This window comes from Pseudogymnoascus destructans, assembly GCF_001641265.1.
Source record: "Pseudogymnoascus destructans isolate 20631-21 unplaced genomic scaffold scaffold_21, whole genome shotgun sequence".
Classification (NCBI taxonomy): Eukaryota; Fungi; Ascomycota; class Leotiomycetes; order Thelebolales; family Thelebolaceae; genus Pseudogymnoascus; species Pseudogymnoascus destructans.
In genome coordinates this window covers 113,360-139,270 of record NW_020167540.1, presented here as the reverse complement: position 1 = coordinate 139,270, position 25,911 = coordinate 113,360, and the positions used below count along the sequence as shown (strand labels likewise).

Genomic DNA, 25,911 nt, shown 5'->3' with positions numbered 1-25,911 from the left:
GTATATTCCAAGGTCCATATGTGAGTGATTATTATATCAACAGTGACTGCTTTCATCGTCTTCACTGTGGCCGTCTAGCTTGTCTGTGGTGGCAAGTGCCTGGCATGGTCAAGTTGTCAAGAAGGAAGGCGCATCCGATGATATGAGCGACACGAACATCGCCTCAAGTTTGCGTTCCACGTCTTCGCTTTGAATCAATATGGGTGCCATTTTATGGCAGATCTCTTAACCAAGACATACATTCTTTATTACATCTGTATTCCAGTGTTTATAGCCTATCGCGTTCTTCACCTTCAGGCATGAAGCGAATTTGCAGCCAGGGCGATAGTCCTGGTGATTTCAAGATTTATGAAGACGAAGTCGAAGAACCTCTAGATCGGCAAACGAACACTCTTATACCCCCCAGCAAGGACAGTACCCCACGACCGTCGAAAATCCGTCGCCACGGCTCGAAAATCCTCTCCGTTCTGCGCTCCCTGACAAACAGTGGTAAGAGTCCCATGAGTCCTTCCGTGAACAGTCCTCTTTCAGGCAAGACTTGCCCACCCCCAAGATTTTCCATCTCCGTACTGACGAATGTAGCCTCGAGTGCGAGCAATCTTGAATCCTCATCTCCTATATCCCCGCAGATAGGCAATGTGGAACTCGCGAGAGAACTGGTCAAGAAGGTCTCGATGTCATTCAACAACATGCGTCCCTCCGTGCAACCACCCACCGTTGTCATCCGCTCGCCTAAGAGCCGACCCAGCCCCTCACTTGAAAAAGGCGTGTTGGAGCTTACACCGGAGGTCTCACCTTCAACGAGTGGGGAGACAAGCGGAAATAGTGCTGGAAAGCAGTCTGCCCCAGCCAGAACGAATTCCACGGGCATGACGAGTTTGGACTCCAAGTTTTTTGCTGGAAAGATGGTATCGGGGCATTCGTCAAATACGGAAAACAAAAAGGCGACGGTAACAAAACAGCAGGTAGCGGAAGAGACGATTGTTAATAACAGCTTGATGCCTATTTCAGAGGTGGCGCAAGAGGTTATGATTGCCCCGGTGCCTGTTCCAAGTAAGCCTTATTCCAGTTTAATTTTTGATTTGGCTTTGCATGCACTGTGGACTTTCAGATTACAGCTTGATTGAACCATATCTCGGATTACTCTAACATAAAATATAGCTGTCATCACCGTCGAAAAGGCTGCTGCGGCGAAGATATTCTTCGAAACCCATTACAACGGATTGCTTGCAAGCGGTCCAAGTCCTCGATCCCTACGTCTCAGAGAGTTTGAGGGCGTCCTTTACGAGAATTCGGCACATATGACCCACTCCGAAATGGTTGAACATCGCCGGGACTGGCTTCATAGTGAGACTAACTACATTCGTGAGGTCCGTGTAATGAAGTCCAGAAACCACTTTCGCAAGCAAAAGGGAACGGATCCGATGGTCTCGCACTATGAAATTGTGAAGGTGCTTGGCAAAGGAAGCTTTGGAGTTGTTCGCCTTGTCCGTGAAAAGGAGGATATCTTCAGTCCATTCAGTTTCTTTGAGCCCAAGAAAAAAGAAGTCTACGCAATGAAAGTCATTCGGAAGTCTGATATGCTACGGAACAGCCAAGAGGGGCATCTGCGTGCCGAGCGGGACTTTCTTGTTGCCTCGGAGGGGTCAAGATGGTGAGTTCTCTTTCCGGTTTAATTTTTAGAGCATACACTGACCTGATGGTATACAGGGTTGTACCGCTCATTGTCAGCTTCCAAGATGCGAATAACCTTTACCTGATTATGGATTATATGCCTGGCGGGGATTTCCTGGGGCTCTTGATTCGAGACAACATTCTTTCAGAGGCAGTAACCAAATGGTATATTGCCGAAATGATACTTTGTATCGAAGAGGCTCATAGACTGCGGTGGATTCACCGTGATATCAAGCCGGACAACTTCTTGATTTCTGCTTCTGGACACCTGAAAATTTCAGACTTTGGTCTAGCATTCGATGGGCATTGGTCCCATGACCAGTCTTTTTATAATAATCACAGGTACTCTTTGCTCACCAAGCTCGGTATTAACGTCGAAGGGGATTCCATCGATAAAAAAGATGGCCGGACAGTTGCGGTCGCCATGCAACTTGCTCATGTTGTTATGGGCGGCAAAGATAAACATGAGAAGAAATCTTCTGGCTCTAACGAGGGGATTCTTAATTGGCGAAATCGGAATGGTAACCGGACACTTGCCCGCAGTGTTGTTGGGACAAGCCAATATATGGCACCCGAAGTGGTTCGGGGCGAGCTTTACGATGCCAGATGTGACTGGTGGAGTGTTGCTGTCATTCTTTATGAGGTGAGACGCACTGTACGTACAACCACACTGAATCTAACTCCCACACAGTGTCTCTATGGCCACACTCCATTCCTTGCCGAAGAAGGCGGAAGAGCTCAAACAAAACTCAATATTCTTGTAAGCCATTGCTCTACAGGTTGATGACGGAGACCTAATGTGAAACAGAGCCACCGGACTACATTTTCATTCCCAAGCAAACCCGTTGTCAGTAGCCGGTGTCAGGATCTTATCAAACGAATGATTCAAGAGAAAGGGGAACGCCTTTGCTCGCGCCGATACAAGGCGAGAGACTTGGTTTCGTCAAACAATCGCGACTATGCTGGCCGCTACGTTTATCCTGATGACGCAGAAGATATTAAGTCACACCGTTGGTTCAAAGATATCCTGTGGGACCGTATTCACATTATGACCCCGCCTTTTGTACCAACTATCAAATCCATTGACGACACTCACTACTTCGATGAAGAAGAGCCTATCTCCGACTTCAGTACCAGCGTTGATGATGCTGCAAATCTTACTCCGCCCACGGAAGACGAGCTTGACGCTGCGCTTCGATGCTTCAATCGTGAAATTCAAATGTTAGCACGAGGATACGTGGGTAGTGCTTATGATTCCACCAAACTCCGCCGAATTGAGCGAGAAATTGAAGGATTTGTGATGGGCGAGGAGCAGAAAGAGTATCTTCGCGGCTTCGTGCGTGCGTATGGTCGAAAAGAGAAGAAGAGGCCTAGGGATAGATTGCTTAGAGATGGAGAGTATAGGCAAAGAGTTCTGGAATGTAGAAAGAAGGGCGCCTTCCTGGGATACAGCTGGAGAAGGATTCAGAAGAACAGCTTGAGGGATCTCAACGACAAACGGGGCACTGGTGGCGGAATGGGACGCAACGGATTGGGAGCGGCAAAAGGGAAGGCCAAGGTATGGATGAGGGGGAGATTGAGCGTCAACTAGAGTCACGAGGAGGGAAAACGTGTAAATGCTGGATGGCGTTTGGTGAGAGTTCGCGGAAAGTTCGGAATGAAATTGATAGCAGGCCAGTCGGGTTTTGTGTTTTAGGAAAGTAGTTTTAGAATACGATTATATTGTCTAGAACGCATAGTCATGCGGAAATGTTGTTGGTAGAGTGAGGTTTGTGAGCATCCAATAAATATCAACGAAGGCTTCAATGCGTCTCAATGCGGTAGTATAGTTTCAATGATGTGCTGTCAATGTGTCTCACGGCACTACAGCTGGCTGGAGCAGGCGTTGGAGAGGTTCAGCAAGCGGTGCGTATATTGTTATGTTTGCCAGTATCCCAGCACGAGCCATTTGATAGAGCAGTGCACGACAGCAGGCGTAGAGGGCGTCCGGGAAGGGGTACAGGAGTTCATCAGAGTGATGCAGGAGAAGAGGAGCATGGAGAGGTTTTCGTGTTGTTTGTATTGTTACATACCGCAGGTGATTTGTGAGCATTGGAAGCACAAGGAGGAGGATGGGCGGTGGGAAGAGGATTGTAGGCAGGAGTGTCAGTACCCCGATGTCATTGTCGGCATTTTGGAGCATGGTGATGGTAGGGGGGCAAGCAGCGTTAGAGTGGTTGCAGGAATGGGCAGAGAGGGATGGGTATGACATTCAGGATACGGAGTTAGAGGGCCAGTGGTTAGGGTTGAAGGTTGAGTGGGGTGGGATTGAGGGGAACAATTTAATCCGGGCATTCCAGGAGTTAGCAAGGGGATATTCCGATGGGGAGGGGGGTTGAGGGGGGTAGATGTATTTAAAGGAGAGAGGAGACCGATGCAGGTAAAGTCCACCGACAGTTAGCCCAGAGAGTAGAGGGCAAGAGGTAAGGTAGGCAAAGGGTAAGATTAGAAGGGTAGTAAGATTTGATTTTCATGTAGTAAGTATGCAGCGATAATATTATATAGGGTAGTTTTGGTGTGGAAATGCAATGACGAAGTCCGTTGTGAATCAGAGCAATATTGGGCAAAACATTGTCATATTTCGTTGTAGGGTGGTATAGGTTGGTGATGGAGGGTTTAGTAAGGCGCAACATTTGTGGTTTATATACAAAGTGTGCAGCGATAATGGTTTATAGGGTATATTTAGCATAGAAATACAGTGGCGGGGTCAGTTTATAGATTGGATTAGTATTGGAGAAGATATTGATATTTTTCATGGAAATGGAAGGGGGTCATTATAAGAGGGTAATTGTAATATTCGCAGTTTAAGTATATAAGCAGCGAGAATGTTATATAGGGTAGTTTTGGCGTGGAAATGCAATGGCGAAGTCCGTTTGTAGATTTCAATTAAGATGGTAAAGATATTATCATATTTCATAGAAAAAAAGGGGGGGTTATATTGTAAGAAGGGACGCCGAATTTTGAGCACACATATAGGAGAAGGGTATAGTATGGTTGAGGTAGTAATATTGCAAGGGGAGTCGAATGGTATTGTGGGTTTTGTAATAGGAGGGCAGAAGAGTTTGTAGTTTTTATGTTTGGTGATAATAATATTTGTTTTTAATAGTATAAAAAACACAATCTATATCATAGAACGAACCATGCAGTTCCATCTCGCCTCGCTCGTCATCGTTCTTCTCCCGGTCAGATTATTGTAGAATGATATTTTTGGAGGGGAGAGGACCGCGCCTAGGAGTGCTGTGTCTACTAGCGCTATAGCGATTGTAGTGTCTTGTGGTATCGTAGCTAGGCAAAGACATGTGGAACAATATTGCCGCAATAACGCCATAGAGAGGACAAAGACAACAATATTAGCAATCATTACTTAGTGTCTAAGAAAGTGCTATTCAGCCCAGGCTTGTATGACAACAGATTGTATAAATACATGGCGGAAACCCACATAAGTAGCATTGGACTCTCGTCTAAAAAATACACTTATTGCCAATACTACAACTACAATTAAATCCCATCTATTACCTCCCTTCCTATGACACGCTCAACTACTAGCGTAAGCATTCACTTACTACCAACCCCTATAATCCCAATCTCACAATATATATCACAGAACCATGCAACTACGCCTTGCTTCGCTCATCGTTCTTCTCCCCGTCATCTTTGCGGCACTGATTCTACCTCGCCAGCTTATAAGTGGTCTAGGTAATTCTCGGTGGGATTCTAAGCTCAGTTATTGGGGGGGCGCCTCCTCCAAGTCCCTAGGGCGCTCGAAGTGATATAGGCAACACCCTTACCTCTCCTACCAGTTGTCTTCTAGACGACAATGTTGGGGCAGCTTTATTGCCTAAACGTTTGGGAGGGGATGGATCGTGTCTAGCCATGCAACGGCATTCATGGGCACAAATCTATCCTCATAAAGGGGGTATATCGCCACAAGTAGCTAGATCTTCAGTTATATTAGCTGCGGGAATCATCTTTCCCGTCTCCTATCATCATATCCATGTCCTTCTCCACACGTCGTCATATGTTTCCCTCCTGTCGTAAAATCCCCCACAACGCCCCTCCTCCGCTCTCTTCTCCCCCCGCATATACCTCTCTACCTCCCCATCCCTGTTCCCCTCAACCCACTCCCGTGTATTCCTCTCCCTCTCTATCTCTTCCTTCTTCCCCTCCGCTCTCTCCCACCTTGCCTTGTCCCTCAAATGCCTCTCTTCCCTCTCCTCTTTTTCTTCTTCTCCTTATACTTGTCCCCTACAGATAACAACCCAACTCCCCCCAGGGCCATCCCGGCGAGTGTCACAAGTATCTCGTCATCAGCATGACCCTTCGCTTTATGCTCTCCCTTTCCATCCCCCTTCCTCCTCTCCTTCCATTTATCCCCTGCCTTAACTGCCTGCTTCGCCAGCACACCCCCAACTGCTATGCCCATCGCACCTCTCGCTACGGGGTTCCATAAAGCGCTCAGCGATGCCTTCTGAGGAGTTGCTCCTGCTCCTGCTTCCTCTTCTGTCCGTACTCCCGCGCCTCTCGTCCCCGCGCCTTGACGCCCTCCGCGGTGCACACTGCGACTGACTCCCCCGCGTGACAAACCCCGGGCGTTGCGGAGGCAGAGAGGCAACGTGTACATGTCTCGAATTTGGGGGCGAGTCTTCCCTCATATCCGCGGCGCGCTGACGTCTCGGCCTCTCAGCGTGGCTATCTCTGTCTCTCGTGTTTTTGTGCCTCGATCTGCTGTTGTCGTGATGGGAGCGGCAGGTGCGGGTGTCAGAGGAGTAGGAAGAGTCTGGGTCTGAGTCTGGAGATCGGAAGCGGCGGTGGGGGTTGTGCTCGGTATTTGTTCCGGTTTGGGCGTGTAGTTTTTCGGTGATGTAGGGTATGTCTTTTCCCATTGGGGAGGTGAGTTTGTCGATTAGTTTGTCTGAGGCCGAGAGGCCGAATCCGATGAGTTCAGCCATGCGTGGGTAATTCCCTAGGTTGGCTTGAGTTGATGGAGATCGTGAAGAGAGTACAGCCGAGCGTAGATCTGAGTGACTGATATGTGCGGAATTTTGGTGTTTGTTATAAAAATGAAAGTGAAAGGGTAGATCTTCAGTGATGTATGAACTTGGCAACTCTTGCATACTGCTGAGACGCTATATTCATGGTGGCATAATTGCCATCCGGGTGCCTTGTTCTAGATGCCATCATTGTGCATCCCTGCCTTGCCCCAGCTGGTCATTGTATCAACTCAAAATGTCGATCTTCACACTGGTCCATACCACGTGTATTAAGTAAGTAGGGGACAGTGCTAGTTAATCGAGACGAAGCATTATCACTTATCATTTGGAACCTTGGCGGGAAGCGGGAACGCCCCGCCAATAAGTGCCGCGGGGTACTTGGGCCCTGGCATTATGATGACATGTCCTCTAAATCAAGTAACAAAGGATAAGCCTTCATGGTAATGAACTATTTCTATTTTGTCGATGCGATAAATCGTGAACAGTCTCACTCTATGAATGAATAATTGAGTGTTTTTGGGGTGGGTGTGTATGGAGGTGGATGGAGAGAAGAAAGAGGGAACTGGAAATCAAGTATCCGAGCCGCGTCGCGTCGGTTAGCAGTCATCGCCCACGCCATACTTTTTTCCCGGCCCGTGGCTGTGACTGGAATGCGGCTGATTTTGGATGCGTTGGTGGGGCCGGCTCCGAAGCCGAGATGAGATGAGAAAACTGCACGGGAAGGACTCGGGGAAGAGCCGGGCTAACGACACGCCACCCTTTCTTGACCGTACTTGTGAATTTGATAGTGAATTAGATAGGTGTGTAAATGTTGCAGGCGGTCTTGGATGGACGGGCGAGACCGTCTTTGAAACCGAGATGAGCAAACCGCCGCTCGGGAAGTGTCCTGGGTGGGAACCAAGCCGACGGCACGCCACCCTTCCAACCTTACACCAATAACTCTTCTTCCGTGACTCGTCGCATGAGCGAATGTTTCACCCAGTAAATTCGTCGATTGGTTGGTAACCAGCGTTCCGGAATTGCGAGGCTGAGTGGCCCGCATCGTAATCACCACTGCACATAAAATCTGCAAATCTTCAAAGGATCACACGATGTGGTGCCCCCTTGCATGAGACATTCTGCCTCCTCATCATTCCCATAGTCAGCCTGTTAAGATCATCCAGGGGAGAGGGGGTCTCCCCCGCCCCCGGGGTCAGTCTTTTTCAATCGTGCAGGGGTAGGGGAGACCAAATCTGCTCCCCACCCTGGGGCCATCGTTCCCAAAACGTGCAGGGAGTAATCTCATTTCCCACCTTCCCTGGACCCATCGTTCCCAAAATGTTCATAGGGGGTGAAGGAAATGGTCACCCCGACCACGAATTTGTCAGTCACTTCCGTGGCGCCCCACCCTTGATAGCTGCGATGTTATGATACTCCCCGTTTAAAAGGACGAGTCAGTTTCAATTTCGAGTTGTGGGTGCGTGTAACGTGTTTGGACTGCATATGCATATGGTGATGGTGCGTGTCGTGTTTTTTTTTTTTTTTTTTTTTTTTTTTTTTTTGTTTTGTTTTGTTTTGTTCTACCAGGGCTGTAGTGGAGGGAAGCAAGATTTATTCTGCGGGTCTGTAGCAGGTCTGTTGCTCAGCCTTAGATCTACTCCGTACTCGAGCACTTGCAGGAAGCTGTGTATGACCCTGTCTATATTTTGTGGTTTGAGTGGGCCACTCAGCCCACAAAATATAGACAGGTCCAGCGCATGCTCTCGTGCTGGCGCTGTTGTTATTGCCACCATTAGAGAATGGTCTCTGCAACAGGAATAAAATCTCTGCACCACCTCCGCGGGTTTAATCCCCTGAGATGACACCGCCCCTTTTTTGAATTATCTCGCTTTGCAGTTGTGGTGAGAGAGATCGTGTGCCGGATGGTACGCAACTGCCATATACGTGGTTATTAACAGCCCCCACGACCCAGTGGAGCGGCTTTTCGTGCGCCAACCCAGCACGCCGGGATTCTTGCTCGGCGCGTGGCATGGGGGGCTCGTGAGATGAGCGAGTCAGTCCCGACATTCTGGTACGCCAGGATGTTACATCACCAACTCCGCACTAAGTGCGGTCTGATCCGTTACTTTGGCACCACCTCGCCGAATGCGCTAGTCCCAATCCGTGGTATCACTTTCTAAGCGACCTCAGCTCCATCACTGTCGATAGCGTTTTATCACCCTGATGTCCACATCCATGCCCGCAGACTCCGAAATGAGGATATAGCTTTTGGATCTCTCACCGAGAGTGGTGTGGGGCAAGTAACATGGGCAAAAATTAATAATGGTGGCGCAAAACGCATATCGCCTGTTTTGGTTGCTGCTCGATGGCTGCGCTACGGTCACTGCTCAGAGCATCTAGCCCCCAAAACGCACGGTTATTTCTAGACATCGGTCTAGGGCTAGGGCTGCCACGAGTAAGGTTACTGTGGACACTGCCGCCTTTAGGGCGGGTGTTCTGCAGCATACCCGTTTGTACGGCGATACTTTCGAAAACGCCATCTTCGCTCATCGGGTCCTGCAACGCGTACCAGGCCATTGCGAGCGAGGGATATGCATCTACAAGTTTTGGAGGGCATCGCAAGCTGATGTGGCATGCGTAGTCCTTGAAAGGATGATCTGTATGGAATTGTTTTTGGAAGTCATGATGACGCCGTTGTTTTGTGTCATTTCGTAGTTGTGCCTCGCATTATTCATTATCCGTTATATATCATCCAATTATTTTATTTATGAAATATTAACTTCTATCTGAGGCACACAAGCTTCCCCCGAAATATTAGAGATACTGTTCGCTTCATCCATATTTATATTAGATTGGGCTGGATAGTATCTCGCCCGCCACACACATTCCCGAGAATAGAAGAGATCCAAAGTCAAACTTGTGCTGCTAAGCAGCGTTATATAGAATTGAATTTATGTCGGCAACACTGTGCCGACATTCCATTATAGTTCGACTTCAGAAACAAGTTGATTGTTCGATGTGCCGTTCTCTGCGTACCCTCTATGCGTTTTGTCAGCGTTGTCTTCAGCGCAGTGGTTATTCTGCACCCTCACCTCCTCTGTGTCCTCGAGGACATCATTTCTCGTCTCTGCGCGGCTTCTTGTTCCGGAGAGTAGTATACGGTTGGTCTGGCGAAGAGAGACACCTTTGTAGCTCGGCTTCACGCATTTCCAACTGTTCGTCCTTGGTCGTTTTGGTGTTGGCTACCATGATCCCGTAGGCTGTCTTGCTTATATACGGTTCCGCACTAGCCAAGCAGACGTTAGTTGCTTGAATCTGATACCGTTGGAGATTCAACAATTCTTGTTTTGTATGATAGGATACTTGTGAAGGGTAAGATACATGAATAGAGCGAGATGTTACCTGATACATAGCGAGTCACCTCCATGCACTGCGCCCGTCGTCGTCGCCGAAGACATTGTAGCTTGCGAAAAACACAACTTCTATCGTACGAAACCCTGTCGACCAACGAAGTCTCCTACTGAAATGTGCTTGAGTTGACTAGTCCATGATCAAAAGACGGGGGGGAAGAGGGAGTTTATATCCGCTCCATACTCTCCTCGAGCCTTTTTCTCTCCTTCGTGTCAACCCCCTGAAATCTTAAAAGAGATACTCTCTGGGTATTGCGCACTGTTTCCACTCTCAAGCCAATAATGTCAAAGTATATTAGCGTCGATGATGTGTCGGTTGAAAGTCTCAACAAATTATGAGACGGTGTGCTCCAACTATCGACACGGTGTACTCATAACTTACGGGACAGCGTGTTAGCGAGCGGTGTCTAATCACTGCCGATGACTTTGCTTGAGGAGTATGGCTGAGTAAGATCGTCATGGTTACTTGCTTGATTAACCCTTGTCTCGATTGAGGTTTTCATAGTGTTCAGCCTATATATGAACCTGTCAAATGAACCTATCGACTGAACCTATTGAATGAACCCAGCGAATGAACTCATCAAATGAACCCATTGAGTGGACTCCATTGGATATGCTTCATGATGCGAACCCCGCGGCAACATTGGGAAACGTGGAGCTCTACGATGTCGGCATATCTTATTATAGTAACTCGAGGGGGTGACCACAGTTGTACCGCCTTTTGCGATTCAACAGCATAGGTATCCTGTTCTCGCATGACAGAATACTTTGTCACTCATTGCGTGAATATGGACATATAACGAGCAAAACAATATAAGCTCTTACGTTGCTCCAACGCGTAGCCTCACTTGTATCTAGACATGACTGCATACCCTTGAAGAAAACTGGTTCCTTGGCCTGCGAAAGTTTTGACAGGAACTAATCTTACCCCTCATTTCAATGTCCGGTCAGTTGGCTCGTGCGCGAGTCGCATTGGTGAGTATGAAGGGCAGTAGATGTCTCAGGCGACCAACATGGGATATAAGAAGCACAAGATGATCGATAGTTGTAGACCAGTTCTCAGTGCTTTTCTTCACGCTCTACGAACATGGATGGGCAAGGTTGCTGCATATCCAGTAGTATAGGGGTAGTATAGGGGACCTAAAAATTCCACGACAAGGACGAGTCAAAGGAGACTACCTCTCCGGGGAGGGCGGTCAGGAACCCGGGATGATTGTATTTGTTGACACTGTTATTCTGTCCAGGGGATATGTCAGAGCTACAAGCCTCATCTGTCGTGCCTCAATAAAAAGGGCGTGGCATTTCAGAACTCAATTGTGTCAATGTGCCCCCCCACTTACGAGCGTCTTTATCCCAGAGCAATATTCTTCTCTACATGATACCAAGGCTCTAGAGATCATGGATAAAGTAGTGGCCCTCTTGTTTAGCTACTATAAATACATATAGATAGTAGCTAAACTTCATAAGTATCTAATTTTAAATTGGTATCGACGCAATACGTGAGAAACCACATGTAATTATGTAGTATGTGGTTTAAAATACTGCACAAAAATATTATTCGGTGCTATTCTACGCCTTCCGTGGGCACGGGCGCGAGAGGGGTAGCACGGGCGCCAGGCGGGAGACCGCTGTAGGCACTGTTCTACAGGTTATAGTTATATTTAGGGGCAAAACCTCGATATACCCAGTAAACTGGTAAGAAAACTCCATCTACCCAGTCGGCCGCTAACCCTCCTTTGGAAAGGTTAACGAGCCAATGAGAGGCGTACTCTCATTTGAGAGTACATCCATACTATACTACAAAATGGCGAACCCCTGCAGGTTTGATTGGCTGTCAATTGGCAAAATTCAGGATTGGCTACATTACTTAGTAGCCCCATACAATTCCTGTTTAGGCTTAAGTCGTAGAGTTTTCATATAATCCACTTCTTACGGTCCGTGCCTGCTATCCATAGCCCCTATCCGTAACTGTAGCTATATGTTTTAACGTGCTACTCTGCCTCTTAGATCCTGTCTGTAAACCATGTTACTTACTTCTCCTAATGAGTTCTTCACCTCCAATTCGGTGTACGCATTGTGGTGCTTACCGGGAAGCTACGCTCTTCCGTACAAATCGCCTTGGTCGCCGGTACGCAACTTGCTCTTTATGCTCTACCTCAAGGACCTCTCGCCGTAATGTCCAGACTACTCCTATACAATCACATGTGGTATGGCCCCTTCGTATATATATGTTATGCTTAACTAATGTTTACAGCCTGTTACGGGTAGTTTACGGGTAGCCGCTCCTCTACAACGCCGTGGCCGTGGCCGCCCCCGACGACAGCCTGTTACGTCCTTACTACCCCAAGCTATCACTCCCCAAGTTATACAATCTACACCTATTGAGGATCCTATTGCACCTCGCCATGTTACACCCCCTGGGTTCCTGTCTCGATTTGTTACGGCTGCCCCGCATAACCTTGGACACCTTACCCATGAGTGTGAATATTGTACTGCCTTACATTGGGTAGAGGAGGCTACTCAGGATAAGCAGTATGAGAGCTGTTGTAAGAAGGGGGATGTTAACCTTCCCGCCTTACGGAAGCCCCCTATAGAGTTACGGAACCTACTTACGGGCCAGGATCCTCGAGGGAGGGGTTTCCGTAAAGAGATCCGTGAGTATAATAACGCCTTGGCATTTACGTCCATAAGCTATACTCGCGATACACGCATTCGGCAGAACACTGGAATACAGAGCTTCCAGATCCATGGCGAGCTATTCCATTACCAGGGCCCGTTACAGCCTATAACGCAAGAAACTCCAGCCTTTGCACAACTCTTCTTTTACGATCCATCCTATGCAACCGAGGCACGTCGTAAACAGCACCCGCAACTAGATTCTACCATACTTATGGAGCTCTTACAGTTACTTACGGACCATAATCCGTTTGTTCCAATATATAAGACTGCCCGAGAGCGTCTTACGGCTGTTACGGATACTCATAGCCCCTTCCGGGTTATACTCAATCCGCAAATGCGGCTAATTGTTGAGAGCGGAGCTGATAAGCGCCGTGAGAACTTGCCAACCAGTGATGAGATTGCAGCTATTATTCCAGATGAGCTAGGTGATGCCGGTCCGCGAGACTTGGTATTAGCCTACCGTAACACTTCAAATGGGCGGCAGCAGCTATCAAAGGTTCATGTTACACATGCTTCTTATATGCCATTACATTACGTTCTCCTCTTCGTTTATGGTGAATACGGGTGGCATTGGGGTCTTACGTTACGGGAGAATAACGGCCCACGACAGAACCGGAGGTTAGAGCAAAGACCATTCTACCGCTACTATATGCATACCCGTAAAGGGTGGTTTAATACTATTCATTATGCGGGACGACTATTTCAGCAATTTGCGGTTGATATATTAGTGATTTGTGAGTCTACGGCCTTGAGTTGGCTCCGTAAGAACCAGAAGTCCATTCGTGCAGATGTATATAATGGACTTACGGACGCTATATCACGCGATGATGTTAATATAGCCGACCTAGGTCGCCGTATAGTGTTACCTGCAAGCTATACTGGTAGTGACCGTGCAATGCGACGGTTATATCAAGACTCAATGGCTATTGTACGGCACTTTGGCAAGCCTACGTTCTTTATCACCTTTACGGCTAATCCGAAATGGCCGGAAATTACCCATGCTCTCTTTCCAGGCCAGCAACCTATTGATCGGCCTGATCTTATTACGCGGGTGTTTTCTTTAAAGGTCCGTAGCCTACTTGCGGACTTACGGGCTGGGGTGCTTGGTGAGTACGCAGGACACGTATATACCATTGAGTACCAGAAGCGGGGTCTGCCACACATGCACTTACTACTCTTCGTTAAGGGGTTTCAGTTTAACGTTCCGAATCTTATTGATGAGGTGGTTTGTGCTGAGCTCCCAGACCCCTCCTGGGATGTTACGGGTGAGCTTACGGACGTGGTTATATCTACAATGACCCATGGACCATGTGGAGATGCTTACCCGCAAGCACCATGTATGACCCGTAAAACGCCAACGTCACCTTTACGATGTTCAAAAAACTTCCCGAAGCCTTTTACAGCTTCTACGATTGTTAACGAGGAAGGCTATCCTGAGTATAGGCGCCGTGATGATGGGCGCACGTTTACGGTTCCACGGCTAGGTTTACGGACTGAGAACGTGATCCGTAACAACTCTTGGGTGGTCCCGTATAACCCGTTCTTACTTCAGAAATATCGCTGTCATATGAACGTTGAAGTGTGTAGTACTGTGAAGGCTGTAAAGTATATTCATAAATATATTTACAAGGGCTCTGACCGGACTACAGTTACGGTTGAGTCTACGGACGAGATTGACCAATATATCCAAGGGCGGTATATTGGGCCTACGGAAGCCATATGGCGCCTTCTAGAATGTGCTACCCATGGCGAATATCCACCCGTAACTCAGCTTGAGATACATTTAGAGAACTGTCAGACTGTATATTTCCGTGAGGATCTTACCCCAGAAGAGCTTGCTATACGGCTACAGTCTACGGACTCAACCTTAAGTGGATTCTTCCGCTATAACGCTACATATGTGGATGGACATGCCCTTTTATATTCAGAGTTCCCTTTACGGTTCGTCTGGAATAAGACTAGGCGGAAGTGGACACCACGCAAGAAGGGTTTAGACCGGAACGTTGGCCGTATGTATCATTGCGATCCAACTGCAGGTGATAAATTCTACTTACGGATGCTTCTTACTGTGGTCCGTGGCGCAACCTCATTTACGGACATCCGTAGCTTTAATGGGGTATGTTATGAAACATATCATGAGGCCTGTATCGCACGCGGCTTAGTTGAAAATGACCAGGAGTGGGTTGAATGCTTTACTGAAGCCGTTATCTTCACTACTGGCCATGGCTTACGGACGCTATTTCTAACAGGTTTACGGATGGAGATGATGGCTCAGCCACTTCTCCTTTGGAACCAGTTTAAGGAGCACATATGTGACGACTTACTACATGAGTTAGAGCGTAGGAGTGTTTCAGTTAGCTCTTTACAAGATGCGCATATTGATTACGGGCTCTACTTACTCTCAGTTGGGCTTACGGACATTGGGAAGCTGCTTACGGACTTTGGACTACCACTTCCGCAATATGAATGGTCCGTAAGGCTACCGTATGTTAGGCACGGCTTTGATCCAGTTGCTGAAACTACACTTGCGGATGATTTGGTCTCTAAATTGAACCCTGATCAGCTTGGCTGCTTCCGTACGATATGTTCTGCTATTGAAACGGCCCCGCAAACTGCCCACTTCTACCTACAAGGGCCAGGCGGGACTGGGAAAACCTTTTTATATAAGGCTTTGTGTCACTTCTACCGGGCGCAAGGGAAATCAGTGCTTTGTGTTGCTTCTACAGGTATTGCAGCCTTATTATTACCAAATGGGTGCACTTCTCATACCCAGTTTAAGATCCCAATTGATCTTACGGACACAACCTGTTGTTCAGTTACCCGTAACTCTAAGACTGGGCGCCTACTAAAGGAAACAAGTCTCATTATATGGGACGAAGTGCCAATGCAGCACAAACACTGTTTTGAGGCTGTCCACCGGCTATTATGCGACCTACGGGATGTTACGGATGACATCTTATTTGGTGGTGTGCCCGTAATACTTGGTGGCGATTTTGCCCAGATCTTACCCGTAGTGCCAAAGGGCTCCCAGTCTCAGATCGTACATGCGTGCTTACAGTGTTCGTTTGTCTGGCCCCGTCTACAGAAGCTTCATTTACGGGTAAATATGCGTGTTCGCGGGGGGTTACTTGATGAGGATTTTGTTTCTTGGATTGGACGGATACCATACGACCCGCAACTTAAGGGACCCGTAACTATACCATCATATATTACGCAAACAAAGGAGCTCAATACGCTACTTGATGCTATATATCCTAGCGAGGTTTTGCGGTCACAGAACCATGCCCAGGATGTGTTTACGGACCGAGCGGTGCTTACGGTCCATAACGAGACTGTATTACAGCTAAACGCCCTTATGCTTTCCCGCTATCCTGGATCCGTAAGGACGTTATTCTCAGTTGATACTGCAGATATTAATGATAGTACTAATGACGTTCATGACGTCCCTGTTGAGGAGCTTCAGGCCTGTACGACGGCTCAGCTACCATTATCGCTCTTACAGCTAAAGGTTGGTGTGCCTATAATGCTCTTACGGAATATTATCCCGCGAGAGGGGTTATGTAACGGGTCGCGAATGGTAGTATTAGTTATTACGCAACATTGTTTACAAGTCCGACTACTTGGAGAGCAGTTTTACGGACAGTTACGGACGATTCCACGGGTTAAACTTCAGACGAATGAGGGCGATTACCGGTTTATTCTCACCCGTAAACAATTTCCTGTCCGCTTATGCTTCGCTATGACTATTAATAAGTCTCAAGGCCAGTCGTTTAAGCACGTAGGTGTTGATTTACGGAGAGCTACGTTTAGTCATGGGCAGTTTTACGTCGCAATGTCACGGACGTCATCCGTTGCTGGGTTGCAGGTTCTACTTCCACAAGGAGATGAGAATACTACTCAAAATATAGTATTTCCTGAGGTTTTAGTAGGGATTAATTAGTTTTACGTTCTATTCTACTTATCTACTATTGATTTATTACTTACAGTCTTACTTACGGTCTTACTTACGGTCTTACTTACGGTCTTACTTACGGTCTTACTTACGGTCTTACTTATACGTATTACATGTTAAGTCATTTATAGCTACCCGTAACTATCCGTAATAATCCGTAACGGAACGTAAATGAACATGTCACATTTAATACTATACTTTACTAGACTACAAACAAAGGTAATTGCCCGTAGGCGTGTCGTTTGCTATTCTACAATATTCTACATACATATATGGCCCTTAGGCCGCTTCCTCCTCTCCCTCCTCCTCCTCTTCTTCATCCTCCTCCTCATCCTCCCCCTGGAAGAGGCTGGGGTTGCCCTCTGAGGAGGTGACGATTTGCATCGCCACCCCCTCGAGGGAGTGCACCAACCGAAGCCTCTCCCGGGAGGAGGGGCTCGCAACGCGGAACTGGGCGACAGCATTCTCTAGCTCTAGCTGGTAGTCGAGGGGGGCGCGGGGAACAGGCACAAGGCCGGTCGTGGCGGCAACACTAGCGCGGGTAGTAGCGCGGACGCGGGCGGCGGTGACGCGCGGGCGACGGGCAGGGCGGGAGTCCTTGGTAGAGGGGGAGGTGGCGCGGCGTTTACGGCCCCGAAGGGCTTCTTCCGTAAGCGCCTCGGTAGCGTAGGAAGTAGCTGCCTTAACAGCATGGCGGACATGGAGACCTTCTATCAATTAGTTACGGCCGTAAACCACAAGGAAAGGGGGGGGGGACTTACTAGATCGTCCCGAAGGACTACCCGTAATGGGCGCAGCGGCAGGCGTAGACAGGAGCGGCGCCGTAGAAGAAGTAGCGGCCAGGGCCGTAAGCAGACGGGCTGTTCCATCTAAGTTAGTACAGGAACCAAAACAAGAGAGAGAGAGGGAGGGAGAGGACTTACCACGAAGGGAGCAGCGCTTCCCTTCGCCACCGAAGTGGCAGTTTGCGCAACTGCCGTGGAGGAAACCCACGACAGAGACGCACTCCACGAATTGGCCGTGGCCGCGGTCGCAATCGGTGCACGGTGGCTGGGCCACCTCTCCAGCCGTAAAGGCTACGGCCGCCTCTAAATTTTGGACCCGCGCTAAGTTCGGGAGGTCCGCGGGGATCAACGACCTGAACTCTAGGTGGCGGGCGTCGGGGAGGGTGAGGAGGCTGGCGAGGGCGCGGGAGCGCCGGGTTTCTTCAGCCATCCCAGACCGGAGGAGCTGGAGGGCCATCTGGTGGGCGGGGGTTGGGGAGTCGAGAACAACCGGTTGTGGTGCGCCTAAACAAACTGTTAGTATCTAGCCACATTGTTTACGGATGGGGGGAGGTGTTACGTACTTCTTACGGCCGTAGCCGGGCGGACGGGCGTTGCGGGGGGGACGCGCGCCGTAAGTTCAAGCGCCGTGGAGGGGCGCACAAGGCCGGGAGACGCAAGGCCAGGCGACGGCAGGGAGGCGACTAGCGACGTTGGTGAGATCACCGGCGAGGACGCAGGCACCATAGGCGCGGGCGCGGCCGTAGAGGCGGCGAAGGAGGTTGTGGGGGGGGTTGTGGGGGGGGCTGAGCCCGGAATCGTCGTCTCGGAAGCGGCTTCATCTAAATAAGGGTTAGTATCAATCTATCTATATAAGGAGAAGGGGTATCACTTACCAGTTGGCGTGGGCGCGGCTCCGGTAGCGGCGGGAGTGGTGGTGGAGGTTGGGGGGGGGGTATTTGCGGCCATGGTGGCGGCGGCGACGGCTTCTTCTATCCGTAGGTTAGCTGGTAATTCAATCAAGAAAGGAAAGAAAAGAAAAGGAATAACTTACCGGTGGCTTTGAGGCCAGAAGCCTCGGTGGTGAGGGGGGTGGAGGCCATCGCGTTGTTGAAGAAGGGGGATTTGGACGCGTCGTGGTCCACGTGACTTATGCCAAATCACGTGCTTACGTGGCTTCATGGCAGGCTGGCTTACAAACCGGCGCCTACGGCGCCGGTCTACAATACTCGTCTATACTATACTACATTATAAAAGGCCAAGACTGATTGATTGGCTATCATTTGTTGAAATTCAGGATTGGCTACATTAGGTTATAGCCCCACTTCCTACTTCTATAGGCTTAGCGCATAGAGTTTTCCCGTAAACAATTTCCCGTCCGCTTATGCTTTGCTATGACTATTAATAAGTCTCAAGGCTAGTCGTATAAGCATGTAGTTGTTGATCTATGGGCAGCTATGTGTAGTCATGGGCAGTTTTATGTTGCAATATCACAGACGTCCTCCGTAGCTGGACTACAGGTCCTACTCCCTGAAGGAGAATAATTCTACCCAGAATTGTCATACTGACATTCGTTGCACTCAGTTTGCTATCAAACTCAAGAGCAAACTGTAATGGTGGGTGCACCAGATGTGAGAATCTAGCCACCCAAGGAAGGGATGAATTTACTAAGACAACACACTGTCTTAGAAAACAGAGCCAAAGGGTCATAGCTTAGACTATTCCACAACGCAGCAATCAGGTGTGTGATGTAGTGAAGTGGTTCAGACAAGTTGCAACAAATGTTGAGTCTGGGAACTCAGGGGTAAGTCAGAGGTTAACACCTCACTGACTTTTCAGAAACAAGGAGTAACAAGATGAATGCTTGGAAGCTTGGAAAAGACGTGGAAGTATGTGATAGTCGATTTACTGTATTGTCTGCTTGCCCTTTCTTAAGGAAAGGGCAATCCTATTTATGCCAAAGGAATGTAGTTCTCTCATTTTCCAAGACTTTCCATGACTTACCAGGCTTGGTAACTGTAGTTGACGTAAGAGAATCCCATAGAACCTTCTCTTAGGTTCGTAGCCTATAGGAAGTAAAAGGAGGTCCAAGGTCAGAGTACCCTATAGACAAATTATGTCATAGACAAATTATGTCATAGACAAATTATGTCATAGACAAATTATGTCATAGACAAATTATATCATAGACAAATTATGTCATAACTTAACCAATCTTGTGGGTAACTAAAGAGCGATGACATGTAATGAATCATAGAGGTTTGTAGGAGCTTTTAGAGCTATCGTTCATGCCCCTAGGCCTCTAGTTGGTAGAGATATGTCATGTGGTAGTATGAGTGATGTCATGTAATGAATCATAGAGAGTTGTAGAGATATGCTATGTGGTAATATCGGCCCAGTAACTAAGGAGTGATGACGTGTAATGAATCATAGATGGTTGTAGCAATCGTTGAGTAGTATTGCTCTTGTTGTTGGTGTGATAAGCCAAAATATGTATAGTGACTTGTAGGTTTGAGGAGGAGATTTCCAAGTTTGCTCTTGAGTTTGATAGCAAACTGAGTGCAACGAATGTCAGTATGACAAATCTCTTTGTGATGCATGTGTTGGGCATGTTGACTGTTAGTGTGCGACAGTTCGAAAACGCGGCATGGTTGACACGGATTTCATCAGCAATATCCCGCAATATACGGTGACTAGGAGCATATCCACTAATTGTTAGCACCTTAATCCACTTTAAAAGTGTCTGCTCTTGCGCTGGCGATAGCAGTTGTTGTTGTTGTCGAGCTTCTCTCCGTGACAGTTTCCCATTAACGCATTGAAGGACTGTGTCTGGCCGAAGGTGTAAAGCCTTTGCAGCACCGTACGAAGATTTGTATAATCCGGATTTAACTCCAGCAACAGCTTGTGCCAATAAAACTTCTAGTTCTTCGGCTTTCTGACTATGCTTTCGCACCATGTTGGGGGGGGTTTACATTGGTTTGGTGATACTCTTGATGCTCAATATTTCCCACTATCCCGTTTATGTTATTCTCCGGTTACGCCACGACTTACGTTAGTGGCTTATTATAACAGGGTAGTTAGAATTTTCATTATACAGTCAACTCCCGTTAAGTCGATACAATTGGTGACACGTGTAAATATCGTAAAAGTGAAAATATCGTTAACGTGGTTGTACACCGAGTCGTGAATGTCACTGAGTCGTGAAACTTTTTTATACCCACCACTGTAAGGTATAATTAAACAACCACAACATGTATTAAAACTAAAACTATTCAGAATCTGATGAGCTAAGTACTTCTATGACCTCCTGACAAGTTCGTGCATTATGGCCAGCCCCCCCGCAAGTGCCACAATGTCGTACACCTGGTTGCCCCTCATTCCTACCAACCCCTCCAGAGCGCTTCTCGCGATTTATTTGCTCCGTAACTGCACTTTGGGACAAATCATCATGTGCATCCTGTCATACTGACATTCGTTGCACTCAGTTTGCTATCAAACTCAAGAGCAAACTTGGAAATCTCCTCCTCAAACCTACAAGTCACTATACATATTTTGGCTTATCACACCAACAACAAGAGCAATACTACTCAACGATTGCTACAACCATCTATGATTCATTACACGTCATCACTCCTTAGTTACTGGGCCGATATTACCACATAGCATATCTCTACAACTCTCTATGATTCATTACATGACATCACTCATACTACCACATGACATATCTCTACCAACTAGAGGCCTAGGGGCATGAACGATAGCTCTAAAAGCTCCTACAAACCTCTATGATTCATTACATGTCATCGCTCTTTAGTTACCCACAAGATTGGTTAAGTTATGACATAATTTGTCTATGATATAATTTGTCTATGACATAATTTGTCTATGACATAATTTGTCTATGACATAATTTGTCTATAGGGTACTCTGACCTTGGACCTCCTTTTACTTCCTATAGGCTACGAACCTAAGAGAAGGTTCTATGGGATTCTCTTACGTCAACTACAGTTACCAAGCCTGGTAAGTCATGGAAAGTCTTGGAAAATGAGAGAACTACATTCCTTTGGCATAAATAGGATTGCCCTTTCCTTAAGAAAGGGCAAGCAGACAATACAGTAAATCGACTATCACATACTTCCACGTCTTTTCCAAGCTTCCAAGCATTCATCTTGTTACTCCTTGTTTCTGAAAAGTCAGTGAGGTGTTAACCTCTGACTTACCCCTGAGTTCCCAGACTCAACATTTGTTGCAACTTGTCTGAACCACTTCACTACATCACACACCTGATTGCTGCGTTGTGGAATAGTCTAAGCTATGACCCTTTGGCTCTGTTTTCTAAGACAGTGTGTTGTCTTAGTAAATTCATCCCTTCCTTGGGTGGCTAGATTCTCACATCTGGTGCACCCACCATTACACATCCCCTACAGAAAGTGCACACCCTTGACGGACACGAGACTTTTTAGCCCTCCGGCGTTTGCTAAGACCTTCGTTTGCTGCTCGAAGGGTGCAGACTTCAGCTGACAATAAAGTCATTTCATGTGCCAAAATCTCTGTCCCTTTAGCTAATGCAGTAACAGTAGCAAAAATGGGGGTTGGCGAGCTTCCTTGGTGCTGTGCAATGCGATTTTTAACTAGAGTAGTCTGTGAGAGAGCATCTATTGGGTTGCGAGGCGTTTGAGAAACCCAAGGATCAGCGTCTATAGAGGGGGGTCCTGTAGGTGTAGGAGTCCGCAACTTGACGTCTAGCTTTGAAATGATTACTTGCGGATCAAAGGGCACTAAACCAGCTCCGCGAAATCCAGCTTTGGTGTTTTGAGTTGTTATTGACTGGTTATAAGCTGCGTGGAAAGCTATAAAAAACTCAACCTTTGTAATATGGTTTATATGAGCCTTAATAAAGGTCTCAATTTGACGCCCATACATGCGTTTAAGAACACTAAAGCACCCAACATCAAGTGGCTGAGTTAGGTGAGACGAGTGAGGAGGTAGACAGAGAGTTATGATGTTGTTTGCTTTGCAATATTCCTGAAACGCAGCTGATTCGTGACTTTCATGCCCGTCTAAAACCAACATCCGATATGGTCCTTTTGCACGACTGCAAGTATGTTTATCGAAGTGATGAAGCCATTCTAGACCTGTCTCGTTGTTGGTCCATCCATTGCTTGTTGGTTTAATTACCCAATTGTGAGGAAGGCCGCTGTAACGCTGACTTCTAAACGATAGATGACAACAGAGGTTCTCTTGCGTAAAGGTTTACTTATCAGAGGAGGCAGGGGATCAGACACAAAGGCTTCAACTAACACGTTACTAGTATATAACAAATACTGTATTGAGTTGAGCACGAAGCTCCTATCTAAGGAAATACTATCTACTTATATACTGGCGTCGTGCCTAGTGGACTCCTGGGAACTCACTCGAGTCCTCGGAGTCCTGGACTCTGAGGATTCTTCTCATCATCCTGCGAGTCCGTCACGTGCCTAGTGGACTCCTGGGAACTCACTCGAGTCCTCAGAGTCCTGGACTCTTAGGACTCTTCTCATCATCCTGCGAGTCCGTCACGTGATACTTTCGGAACTACTATTCCCCGCTGCCCCTCCAGGTACCAGGGCCGGTCTCATGCGACCTCCCTCCTTCCTGTCCTGTAGTTGGCCAGCCTTCTTGTTCCGTCGTAACACTCGCTCCCTTCCCCTGGGCATTCGTCTCGAATCCTATAAGTACGTCCATGTCCCCGGGACTCTGCTGCTCCTCAGCGAGTCCTTCAACATGCAACATGCCTACTGACACTGCCCGCAAACTCCAGGAACGCAACGATCTTGTCCGTCGAATAAAGAACCACGGATACGAACTACCCGAAATGGATTCTTGCTCGAACTGCGTGAGGCGAAATGTTACTTGCGTGTCATCTCCAAATGATTCACGGCAGTGCGCCGAGTGCGTTCGTCGCAACTTGAAAGAAAAATGTGACTGTATGGGTCCTGAGCATCCCGACTGGGTGAAGCTCGAACGGGAGGAGGATCGCCTGGATCGCGAAGAGGAAGAAACCCTTTCGAAGTTACTTCGTCTGCGGAAGCAGAAACGCCTCATCCGAACCCGTGGTAAAGATATGCTCCGGCGAGGTTTGAAAACCCTCGACGAGCTTGATGCGGCAGAGGAGGCCGAATGTGTGGCTGCTGAGAAGCGTGACGCTGTTGAGGCCGAGGAACAGGCAGTTAGCGCTGCCTCCTCATCTGTGACCGGGACCCCCGCTTCCTCCGATCCACTGGCCTACTCCCCTGCATCTTGGGATCAATGGCTGGCGGATGGCAGCGTCGATATTCCTCCAGCAGTTCTTTGCTGATGTTCCTTGTTGGTTCCCACGAATTATCCGTAGGTTCGTAATTTTCCCATTTTATCAAAAACTCTTCTCGACGTCCTACTAACCTTCTGTCTAGGATCGCTTCGACCTCATATTCGATTATCTCATTCTCGGGTTGGAGTTCGGTGTTGGTCGCAATTGGGGTATTTCCTCTTGCTGGTTCCAGTAGTGAGACATGAAATACCGGGTGTAGTCTAGACTTCCTGGGTAGCTGCAGTCTGTAATTAACTGAGCTGACTTTGTTCAATATTTTGAATGGTCCCAATTTCTTGAAGTCCAACTTTGTGCTTGGTCGTTTCGTTTTGATATGTTTCCGGAGTAGGTATACTTTATCCCCCTCCTTGAAGGCAGGTTCCATACTGCGCTTCTTGTTTGCGTATGCGGCGGATCGTTCATTTAAGAATTGGATGTCCGTCGCAAGTTGTTCGTGGAACGATTTCAGTTGTTCCACCACGATCAGGGCTTGTTCAGCTTGTGATTCATCTGGTCTTGGTTGCCTATATGCTTCTGGCTGGTAGCCGTAATTGGCAAAGAACGGTGAGACTTTCATTGCTTCTGTCATCGCGCTGTTATATGCAAACTGTGCGATGGGTAAGATCTGAACCCAGTTGTCCTGTTGATGATTGACATAGCTTCGCAGGTACTGTTCAAGGGTCTGATTTAATCTTACTGTTTGGCCGTCTGTCTGGGGATGAAAAGCTGTTGATAGCTTATGATTTGTTCCCAGTAGCGCCATCAATGATTTCCAGAATTTCGAAGTAAAGAGCTTGTCTCTATCTGAGATGATTTCTTCTGGCATCCCATGATCGGCTAATATGACTCGAATGAAGGTATATGCGAGCGCCTCGGCGTTGCTAGCTTCTAGATATGGTATAAACTTCCCATATTTCGTGAGTCTTTCCGTGATGACGAGGATAGAGTCATATTCTATTCCTGTTAACGGGTCCTTGGAGGGTGGAAGCTTGACGATGAAGTCCAAAGCTATTGATTTCCACGCTCCTTTTGGTACTGGTGTCGACTTGAGTTGTCCATATGGCAGGTGCCTATTGGATTTTGACTTGCTGCAAATGTCGCACTCTCTTACCACTGTCTCTACCTGCTTCCTCATACCTGGGAAGTAGTAGTGTCGGGTGATTCGTTCGAAGGTTCGTGTTACTCCCTGATGACCGTGTGCTGGTAACGAGTGTTGTTCTTGCACCAGCGGGCGTCTCATTTGACTTGGGACATACACTAACCCTTTGTATCGAATCAATCCTTGTTCGTCGATGGCGAAGTCGCCTTCGACTTTGGACAAGACTCGCTTGGCGCATTCGTCTGTTGCGTAAGCTTTCTTGAGTCTTTCCTCGAGTTCTGTATCTTCGATGACTGAGATCGTCGCTAGTAACTCGTTGTACTGTATTCCTGCATCTGTTTTCTTCAGAATTGCTCTAGGTCTTTCTTCCTTTGGGCCGGCGTAGTCGGTCCGTCTGCTGAGAGCGTCTGCTCTTGCATTCTCGGAGCCCTTGCGATAGGTTATCGTGAAGTTGTAGGCTGCGAGGGTTTCTGCCCAGCGGACTTGTCTGCAGTTTAAAACCTTGGTCGTGGTGAAGTATATGAGGTTCTTGTGATCCGTCCATACCTGCACAGGGTAGGTGGGTCCCTCAAGATATACTCGCCACTGCTCAAAGGCAACGACAATAGCCAGTAGCTCCTTGTCGTGGATATCGTAATTGAGTTCCGCAGGTGACAGTTTCCTAGAGTAGTACGCGATTGGTTTGAACTTACCGTTCTTGTCTGGTTGATTCAGACATGCTCCAATTGCAAAGTCAGAAGAGTCCGTTTCGAGGATGATCTTCTTTGCAGGGTCAAATGTAGCAAGGATAGGTGCTTCCGTGAACTTCGTCTTAAGTTCCTGGAAAGCAGCCTCTGCCTTGTCCGTCCATTTGAATTCGAGATCCTTTCTGGTAAGCTCCGTGAGTGGTTGAGCTACCTTAGAATATCCCGAGATGAATCTTCGGTAGAAGTTGGCGAAGCCTAGGAAGGCTTGCACTTCCTTGACCGTGGTCGGTGTTGGCCATTCCAACACTGC

At 47.8% G+C, this 25,911-nt stretch overlaps 3 protein-coding genes across 3 annotated transcripts; 1 reads left to right on the top strand and 2 right to left on the bottom strand.

Moving 5' to 3' along the window:
• Window positions 1-118: 118 nt before the first annotated feature.
• Window positions 119-3,265, top strand: VC83_07959 (uncharacterized protein; the record flags this gene model as incomplete). Its single annotated transcript, XM_024471522.1, has 6 exons — window positions 119-489; window positions 583-1,053; window positions 1,162-1,654; window positions 1,711-2,317; window positions 2,366-2,434; window positions 2,483-3,265. Exons 1-6 carry the CDS (start codon window positions 300-302, stop codon window positions 3,263-3,265), a joined length of 2,613 nt encoding a protein of 870 aa, XP_024321208.1. The 5' UTR covers window positions 119-299.
• Window positions 3,266-5,899: 2,634 nt separating this feature from the next.
• VC83_07958 (uncharacterized protein) lies at window positions 5,900-6,334 on the bottom strand (the record flags this gene model as incomplete). The annotated part of the gene is made up of 1 exon (XM_024471521.1): window positions 5,900-6,334. The coding sequence occupies one exon, from the start codon at window positions 6,332-6,334 to the stop codon at window positions 5,906-5,908; it is 429 nt and encodes a 142-aa protein (XP_024321207.1). The 3' UTR covers window positions 5,900-5,905.
• A 10,669-nt stretch (window positions 6,335-17,003) lies between these two features.
• On the bottom strand, window positions 17,004-18,591 carry VC83_07957 (uncharacterized protein; the record flags this gene model as incomplete). Its single annotated transcript, XM_024471520.1, has 6 exons — window positions 17,004-17,431; window positions 17,486-17,584; window positions 17,648-18,013; window positions 18,073-18,330; window positions 18,385-18,480; window positions 18,543-18,591. 6 exons carry the CDS (start codon window positions 18,589-18,591, stop codon window positions 17,004-17,006), a joined length of 1,296 nt encoding a protein of 431 aa, XP_024321302.1.
• Window positions 18,592-25,911: the final 7,320 nt, after the last annotated feature.